Source organism: Hyperoodon ampullatus (genome assembly GCF_949752795.1).
Source record: "Hyperoodon ampullatus genome assembly, chromosome: 10".
NCBI classification, from domain to species: Eukaryota; Metazoa; Chordata; class Mammalia; order Artiodactyla; family Ziphiidae; genus Hyperoodon; species Hyperoodon ampullatus.
Genome location: NC_136923.1, coordinates 43,168,221 through 43,177,676, shown reverse-complemented (window position 1 = coordinate 43,177,676; position 9,456 = coordinate 43,168,221). Strand labels below are relative to the sequence as shown.

Here is a 9,456-nt window from a genome sequence, read left to right as displayed (position 1 = left end):
TGTGAGCTATGACAACTAGCGTGTATTTTTCAGAATCCTAGAAAATAATGACTCTGTTTTAGAAGGCGGGGCCAGGATGCTGGGTGGGTGTTCCCTGGGCAGCGAGGCTCTGTGGCCCCAAGGGCTTCCTCCTTTTGCAAGCTTTTTTTTTTTTTTTTTTTTTGGCACTCCCGCAGCCAACTCTGGGAGGGTTTCCTGGACAGAGGTCGTCGTGGCAGTTGCCTTAAGACGTGCAGCCCAGGCCACAGCCACTAGTGCTCTCTGACCCAGGTCCACTGCAGGCGGCAGCAGCAGCCCCAGCCGGTGCAGCAGCATGGAGCTTTGGGGGCCCTACTTGCTCCTCTGCCTCTTCTCCCTCCTGACCCAGGTCACTGCTGAGACACCTACCTCCAAGGTCAAGAAGGCTGCAAATGTTAAGAAAGGTAAGGAGGGGGGTGGAGCCCCTCCCCATCCTCCAGGGAGCTGGTCGCCCTCTCCTTTGCTGGTCCTCACTCTCCTTCCCCTGCTTCACTTTCCTTCTCCATGAGTCCAGGGAACTTCAATGAAGTACCCCCTGGGACCTGGGAGAGTCCTCCAGCAGCAGGGGCAGTTGTCAAAACTGTAAGAGTCACTGGCTCTTAGAATCAGAAAGAAGCTTCCAGATCACCTAAACTGACATCCACTCCCCCACCACCCCAATATTTTACAGAAATCAAACCTTTGGCTCAGAAGTCTGGAGATGTCTGACTCTCATCAGGAGTGTTGGCAGGCTTTGCCTTGTCATCTCCAAACCTCAGGTTTCTCAACTGTAAAATAGGGATTGTGCCATTTGCTCACAACGCTGGTTGTAAGGATTTGATGATAGAAAACATGTGAAGTGTCTGGAACATAGGATATACTTGATGCACGGCGGGGGCGGGGAAGGAACAAGTTAATTCTTAGTTCTATAGTGTATCACAGCCTCGAGGAAATAAAAATGTTCAAACCCAAACTCGGATAGTGGAGGCAGCTTTGCTCTCCCTCTGTTGCCTCTGGGTTTGGGGTGTCCTTGGATTGCCTTGGCCTCAGCAAGGCCTGCCCTTGGAGCCCTGCCTGCAGTGAGGTCACCGCGGGCTGTTTTGAGACAACATTAGTGAAATGTCATGGCAATGAACTGGGGCTGTCACCCCCCACAGGGCTCCAAGGCGAGGAGAGAGAGTTCCAGGGGATGAGAGTGCTGATTAAGCAGAGAAACAGGTGGCTGGGGCCAAGAGCACAGAAAAGGCAAGGCAGAGGGGCATGGGCCGCCCTCAGGCCCCTCTCTGAGCCTCTTCTGTAAATGGACAGCTGCCCACTGGTCACGGACAATGTACATAAGGGCACATTAGGACCATGGAGACCCACAGGCCTGCAACACAGAATGGGCGGATCTGGGTGCTGATAGGAAATAATCCCCAAGATTCAGTTCATAAAGTAAACAACAAAAAGTTCAATACTTTGAATGGATACTATGCTGACATTGGTTTTGAAAAAGGGACTTATATAAAAATATATATTTACTTGTATATGCATAGAATTTTCTGGAAGGATCCACAAGAGTTAGTAACAGTGATTACCTCTGGGAAGAAAAACTAGGGAGCTAAGGGCAGACTTGATTGGGAAGGAGACTTTTACGTTCTGAACTGTTTGGGTTTTTTAAAGTTATATGGCTATATTACCTTTTACAAAACGTTCATTAAAAAAAAGAAGACTCACAGCATGCATGGTGTGTCCACGAACGTTAGCTGAAATTGCCACCCAGGATGTTCTTTATAAAGGATACACAGTTCCAAAGGCAAATAACAGAATTTTTGAATGTGGAAAATAGTTGCTAATTTCTCAAGTTTACCAAAGATTTAGTATGTATTTATTTAATCATGTAAATCATGTATTTGATCATACGGACAAGAAGGTCAAACCAGACAATGCCCTGGTCCTCTGCAGCTGTCACACTTGAACCCTAGCTCCATGTGGTCCCCATGGAGGTGGCCCATGGAGGTCCAGGACTCTGGAGGCCCGCAGAACAGCTGACAGAGCAAGAGTGGAGTGTCCTGTCCAGCCCTGCCTCTTGCTGAAACCCACTGCAGCTTGGTTTTTCTTCCTTCGACCTGCTGCCCACCTGCACCACACATGCTTACAGAGCTCTTTCTCCAGGTAGGGTCCAGTATACGTGCTGAACACTCTAGCAGACAATCAGCATCCCTGCTCTTAAGATGTGAATCAATTTGAGAACCACGGTGGTTCTCCCTCAGGCATCATCAGCATCATCTGGGAAATACATTAAAATGCAGGCACCTGGGACCCACCCCCAGAAATGCTGGATCTGGGCCTGGAATGGGCCCCAGCATCTGCCTTTCCCACCAGTCTCCAGTGATTCCTGGGAGCAGCCAGGACTGGAAATCAAAGGAACAACCTAGTACAACCTAGTCATAGGGACCAGTGCACAAAAGTGGGGGAGGGTGTCCGGAGGAGGGACAGTCGTGCCCAAGGAGACCCCTCAGTGCCCGCTGAGTGGTGGAGAACAAGCTGGCAGGATGGACGCGGGGAGGAGAGGACAGAATGTGCTGTGGCCCCATGCTGGCCCCCAGGGTGGGATGAGAAGGGGGAGAGCCCAGGCTGCTTCTGGGAGCTCATCTGCCCCTGGTGTGGGGTGTGGTCTGAGCCAGCTGTGTGGGGGTCAGCCAGACGTGAGGCAGGGAGGGCTTGGGTGGCTGGAGCTCCAGGGGCCACGTGGCCACACCTGGCAGAGGAGCTAAGGTGGGGAGGATGGCCTCACAGGGGGTCACAGACTCTTAGAACAGGGACCTGAGGGCATCCATTTCAATAACATGCATCAGGAATCTGAGGCTCAGAGGTAGTGAGGGGTAGCACAAGGGCTCCGACTCCTAGCCCAGAGCTGTAGGAACACCCAACTCCCACGCCTTCATTAGTGGAGTTCTGTTAGCACCTTGCTCCTTGGCCAGTCCCTGGAGGGCCCCTCGTACACTCGGGCACCTTGGTGCAAATCACAAAAGGCTCCCCGCTCTGAGCTGACAAATTACAGAAGAGCATCCCTTTCTCTGGTGTGGTCAAACAGCACAGCCAGGGCAAGGCTTAGGGGCTGGACACGGGCCCCACCTGTCCCCTCAGCTGAGTGCCCTTGTGCAGTACCCAACTTGCACAACTTTACGTGGTGCCCTGTGCTGGTGCATCACGGGACTGAGTACAGAGCTGCTGTGAACCACTGAGGCAGAGGCCCACTGTGAGGCACACATAACCCAGTCAGGCTAGTTTGCCAGCCCCAAACACTCCCTTTTTCGCCTTGCTCATCTGGGTGTTAATTTCCTCATATTTGGTAAGTTACATCATGAATTTCTATATATGCCAGTATGTTTCTTGCTCATGTTTCCTGCGATTCCCCTGCAACGGAATCTGGGGTGGACAAAGGTCTGACTTCACCCCTCATACCGTGCACTTTATGCAGGCACAGCCAAATGGACCATGGAAGCGCTTCCCCGCCCTCTACTCAAGCTGAGCTCAGCCTTTCCTGAAGCTCCTGGGATTTCAGAAAGACTGGGGTCCACCCACTTAGCTCTCAACTTACATACGCAGAGAAAGACATTTCACATCTGCCTCTCATGCATAACTGGCTCCGAATGGGCCTTTGTGCTCAGGAACGCTCACATTAGGAAACCTGCTGCCATCACAGACGTGGGGAGAACAAGCTTGGAGCCGTGCGGACTCGGGTTCGGGCTGCTGGCTCTGCCAGTTCAGGCAAGTTGCTTCAGTCTGGCCTCAGTTTCCCGTCTGTGAATTGGTGGTGGTATAGAAGAGACACAGTACCCACGTCACAGGGCTGACAATGAGCCCAGCGCTGGTCACATGCTTTCTTTCTCTTAGTCTTTATTCTTCTTCAGAATCCTTGGAGGTGGGGCTATTATCATCCCATTTTGCAGATGAGGACAGTAGATTCAGGGAGGCTGTGGAACTTGCCCAGGTCACCCACATGCATGCAACCTCAGAGCCTGTACACACGTTCACCTGTGCTGCTGCACACAGCCCCAGGCCGAGTGCATGCCCTGCTTGGTCCGTGTCTTGTTCCTCCAGCCTGGGGAAGTGAATCTGGGAGGTCTCAAGGGCCGCTGGCCCTGCTTCCTGTGCTCTGTTCTCCTCTAGAGCTGGGAGGGTGGTTGGGTGTCACCGAAGGAGCTGTCTGCACCCTCCACCCCGCTCCTGCCAATCCTGACCCAATCTGATCCCAGCAACTCTCCTAAACAATGCAGTACAGGTCTCACTTTAGCAAGAGCAAGAGAAGGATGGTCCCCCGGCAGAAGGAAAATCACGAGCGATCACTTAGACTACCACCGGCAGGGACAGGGAGAGAGTATGCCAAGACATCAAGGTCAAGGGGAGTCGTTTCCCTCGTCCCCTTGTGGCTGACAGTGGTCCACCCCTCCCAGTCCCTGCCCTGCCCCAATCCCTACTGCCTTTCTCACGTGTTTGTGATTGTCCCCATTTCCTTCTGACTTCATCCTAGATGCCGTGAGCCCGAAGATGCTTGAGGAGCTCAAGACCCAGCTGGACAGCCTGGCCCAGGAGGTGGCCCTGCTGAAAGAGCAGCAGGCCCTGCAGACGGGTGAGTGCACGTGGCGGCCTCTCCAGGGAGGGGTACATGAGACAGAGGGGCTCAGGCCAGCAGCCAGCAACCCACCTGTAGCCTCGAGCCAGCACCAGGGCCCTGGCTGGCCCCTGTAGTCCAGGGCACTGGATTCAAGGAGCCCCCTCCTCAGCCTGCTTCTCTCAGGAAGATCCCCTGACGTGTGAAAGCAGCAATGTCCCAAAAGGACAACAAGCTCTCCCACAGGAATCCATTACAGCCCACTGGAAGTGCAAGCCCTGCAGCACTCATGGAGCAGAGGCAACCCTAATGAACCCCAGGAGACCCTGCGCTCAGCCAGCCCCCACAGCCCTACAGGGCGTGAGCCTCATTCCCTGTGTCAGCAGCTTTGCTGAGGCTGCCACTCTTCATCATCATCATTATGCTGAGGCAGGATTTATCACCCCTATTTTAAAGAGGGGAACTGAGGCATAGAGAGGTTCTGGTTTTGCCACGCCCACCTGGCTAGTTAGTGCAGTTCAGGATGGGAATGGAAGCAGCCTGCCTGGTGCGTGCTGGGTGTGAGGAAAGGTGGGCTTTGGTCTTCCTGGCCCTGCACAAACCAGCTAAACCAGGATGGACAAAATACATGGCTGCGGAGCCTGGGGACACAGCTCGTAGCCCCCTGCCCTAGCACTGCCTGGCCAGCCTGCCTGGGCAACCTGTTCTCTTTCTCTCCACCAAGTTCCTTTCATATTGTCTCTATTTTCCACACATCTCAAACTCACCTACTTCTTCGTGACCTTGCCCTGGAGAACACAGAATACAGACTAACAATAATACTTAACACATGGGGGAATGTTTAAAATGAGCACAGTGTTGTTCAGGGCCTCAGTTTCCTCATCTGTAAAGTCGAAGGGCTGGGGGTGGACTTGCAGGGCAAGCTCTAAGGTCTTATGTCTAAGCTTTGTGCTTGTGCCAAGACCATGCAACCCAGATGCCACTTGCCTCCTGAGGTGGGTGATGTGGTGGGGACCTCCCCATGCAAAGTCCATGGCATATGGAGAACTAAACACCCCCTCCATGTCTGCTGATTCCCAGGAGGTTCACGGGCTCCTGGCCTCCTTGGGGACCTTCTCCCTCTCATCACCCTCTCCTTTACTACCACTACCTGCAAATCACCTTGTCAATAACCCCACACAAAGCACTCCTGAGCTCTCCTGACCTAACTGAAGAGTTGAGAGAATCAGAGGTTAGGGGAGCAGCCCTCCCCTCCCACCATCTGCCCCTTCCCTCCCCCAATCAGCAAACACACATGAGGTCCTCCCCCCAGCGAGCCTCTGCCAGGCACAAGGAGGCAGAGGTGACCCAGCCGGGGTCCTGCTCTGGGAGCCTCAATATATTCATGAAATCAATATATTCACTGGAACCTGCATGTGTAGGAAGATAAAGAAGGATTCCAAGCAGAGGGCACGGTAGGAGCAAAGCTATGGAAGGCCAGCAAGAATTAACGGGATCGGGCTTCCCTGGTGGAGCAGTGGTTGGGAGTCTGCCTGCCGATGCAGGGGACAAGAGTTCGTGCCCTAGTCCGGGAAGATCCCACATGCCGCGGAGCGGCTAGGCCCATGAGCCATGGCTGCTGAGCCTGCACGTCCGGAGCCTGTGCTCCGCAACGGGAGAGGCCACAACAGTGAGAGGCCCGCGTACTGCAAAAAAAAAAAAAAAAAAGAATCAATGGGATCATGAATAGGCCAGAGTGACAAAATGTCAGTAACGATGGTAAGGCACTGAAAACTGATACTTACTGAGGACTAACTATGTTGGAGGGAGTGCTGCAGGTGGGGTTCCCAAGAAGCGGCCCCGAGGTAGAGTTTAGCCTGCAGGAGGTTTATTAGGGAGCACACCCAGGATCAGCACCTGGGGAAGGGAAGAGACAGAACGAGGCAGCAGTGGGAAGAGCGCCCTGCGCGTCTCAACAAAAGCCTCAGCCAACTGCAGAGGGAGCCCTGATGACGGAAGGGCCCTTCAGAGCCGTCCTGAGTTGGGGCAAGAGGGCTCATGGGCCAGTCACTGGGTGCAGGCTGCTCTGGGAAGGGGGCACACCATGGGGGAGGGGGCTGTCTTCCGCTGATGCAATCCCCAAAGGGGCTGAGAATTTGAGTTGTCTCCCAGCAGCACTCCCAGCAGCTGGGGTAGTCAACCCTTCACCCCAAGGGGGTCTTGGTGGCGTGTCAGTGTCCCCAGCAGGAAGGAAAGGCAGTGTGGCGCCAGGCTGGGAAGGAAAATGAAACCCAGCTAGGATGAGTTGCAGGATAGCCCACGGTAGGGCTGGCTGCCTTGGGATGGCATCTGTGAGTAAAGACACCTCTGTGATGCTGCAGGCCCGGAGTTCAGAGTTCCAGGAGTGTCAGGTGCTCATGGGGACATGGAGATGTGTGTTAAGTGAAAGCAACTGAGTGAGAGAGTGAGTGAGTGAGGGGATGGGGGTGGGGTGGAGTGCAGACCCGCCCCTAACACTTTTGGGGTCAGCAGTAAGAGGACAAATGGAGGCATGTACCCCAACTGCCTAAACATTCAAGTTACAAACCCAGCTGAAGAACAAACTGCTAGGACTTCCCTGGTGGTCCGGTGGTTAAGACTCCACGCTTCCAATGCAGGGGGCCTGGGTTCGATCCCTGGTCAGGGAACTGGATCCCGCATGCCGCACGAAGATCCCGTGTGCCACAACTAAGACCCGGCGCAGCCAAATAAATGAATAAATATTAAAAACAAAAAAACCCCCAAACTGCTAAGTAAAAACATTCTATGCTCCTAAGCTGACCAAATATATACCTTCATCACAACCTTTGAGACCAGATTCAAATTTAGAATCTTGGACTCAAGTTCCATGCCTGAGAGAGCTAGCCCCTGGCCCACCGCCTGGGCCATCTCTTCTGTCCCAAGGGCTTGCCCGTCTCAGCTCCGTCCTCCCAGTCGCCGCCCCAGAAGAGGCCCCTGGCAGACTCTGGGAGCTTGCTTGGGCCCCTGGGGCAGGGCTTTGGGGTCCTGGGTACCTGCAGTGTGGTCTAGGTTCTGGGTAGGGATATCCCCTGGCCCTGCAGCTTCTTGATCTTAGGGAGGGTGGGGCTGGAGGAAGATCAGAGTAGATGGCTCCGCCTGGGCTCCCCGGGAAGCCCACTCTGAGATGGAGTTCATTTATTAGGGAGAGCCTGGGGTCCCAACTGTGAAGGGAGGGGTTGGAAGCAGATTGGGCAGAGGGGGAGCTGAGTAGCAGCACAGGCCCAAGGCCAGCCTCTGCCACCCTGTGGAGCCTCCAAGCTAAGAGGTCCCTTCAGAATTATCCTGCTTGGGGGAGAGATGACCCTACCTCTTCCCCTGGGCACTGGATGGGGCACCCAGGAGAGGGGTGTGACCTTGAGGGAGGGGCCGTGTGCAGCTGAGGGGGCTGACCTCACTCTCAGCAGCAGGGTCTCCACCACCTCTTGAATGGGGATCTGAGATGTGCATCAGTGCCCACCACAGCACGGCCCTCTGGCCTGGGTCTGGAGCCTGTCCAGGGAGGACAGGATGTACAGGGATGGGGTGGAGGATGGTGTGACTGCCCCTGGCGGTTGGCTCTTGGCTCCGGAACTGGAGACCTTGGGTGACGTCCATTTCCCCCCCTCCCTCCCAGTCTGCCTGAAGGGTATCAAGGTGCACATGAAGTGCTTTCTGGCCTTCGTCCAGGCGAAGACCTTCCATGAGGCGAGCGAGGACTGCATCTCGCGAGGGGGCACCCTGGGCACCCCGCATACGGGCTCCGAGAATGACGCCCTGTTCGAGTACCTGAGCCAGAGTGTGGGCAGCGAGGCCGAGGTCTGGCTGGGCTTCAACGACATGGCGGCCGAAGGCGCCTGGGTGGACATGACTGGCAGCCATATCACCTACAAGAACTGGGAGACAGAGATCACCGCACAGCCCGACGGCGGCAAGGTCGAGAACTGCGCTGCCCTGGCCGGTGCGGCCAACGGCAAGTGGTTCGACAAGCGCTGCCGGGACAACTTGCCCTACGTCTGTCAGTTCGCCATCGTCTAGCGGGCCGAGAGGGGCGGGGGGCGGGGGCAGAGTCCGGGGGCGGGGCCATGGGAGGGTGGGATCCTGAGCCCCGGAAGAGGGGCCGTGGGACCTTCCCGCCCCGCATCCCCGCCCCCGCGCGCTGGGGGCCTCCTCTTGCAAATAAAGTGGGTGCAGCTTGGCAGAGAGTGGCTGCGGTCTGTGCCGGGTCCGAGGGTGTGGGGAGTCCAGGAGCCCGGCCGGGAGCCCAGGGAGAGGTCGCTTAGAAGGAGGCGAGTAGGGAGGTGGTGAAGGATGGCGAGCTGGGCACAGAGGAGGGGGAGGAGGAAAAGAAGAGGGGGGACGAGGGAACCCCTCACTGCTGCTGCCTTTTTAAAATTAAATCACTTTATATTTCATTGGATCTCCCACTTACGGAAAAGTTGCAAGAATTCCCGTATACCCTTCATCCAGATTCCACAAATACTAATGTTTTCCCATATTTGCTTATCCTTCTATTTTTTCCTGAACGTTTGACAGTGAAATGCAGACGTGATGCCCCTTTACCCCTAAATATTTCAGTGTGTTTCCTGAAAGCAAGGACATTTTCTCACGGAAGCAGAGCACTGTTATCAAGGTCGGGGAATAAACAGTTACAATACTGTTATCTAAGTTACAGCCCTTATTCAGATTTCCAGTCTTCTTACTGCAGACTCCACTTCCTCGTGTTGGAATCCAGCGTCCCCTCCACAACTCCAGAGGAGTAGGGACACCCCCACCTGACACCCTCCTGTTGGGGATTCATTTCTGGGGTGCACTGACAGGCTGAGTCCTGTCGGGGTGAGAGCACA

General features: G+C 54.9%; 1 protein-coding gene across 1 annotated transcript; it reads left to right on the top strand.

Moving 5' to 3' along the window:
• The first annotated feature begins 218 nt into the window (after nucleotides 1-218).
• On the top strand, nucleotides 219-8,807 carry CLEC3B (C-type lectin domain family 3 member B). The gene is made up of 3 exons (XM_079713065.1): nucleotides 219-422; nucleotides 4,514-4,612; nucleotides 8,247-8,807. The coding sequence occupies exons 1-3, from the start codon at nucleotides 314-316 to the stop codon at nucleotides 8,645-8,647; spliced, it is 609 nt and encodes a 202-aa protein (XP_079569191.1). The 5' UTR covers nucleotides 219-313; the 3' UTR covers nucleotides 8,648-8,807.
• The last annotated feature ends 649 nt before the right edge of the window (nucleotides 8,808-9,456 follow it).

Coding starts and splice junctions, on each gene's coding strand:
- CLEC3B (XM_079713065.1), top strand. CDS start 314: ATGGAGCTTTGGGGGCCCTACTTGCTCCTCTGCCTCTTCTCCCTCCTG. Junction 423..4,513: donor GGCTGCAAATGTTAAGAAAG/GTAAGGAGGGGG, acceptor ACTTCATCCTAG/ATGCCGTGAGCCCGAAGATG. Junction 4,613..8,246: donor GCAGCAGGCCCTGCAGACGG/GTGAGTGCACGT, acceptor CCTCCCTCCCAG/TCTGCCTGAAGGGTATCAAG.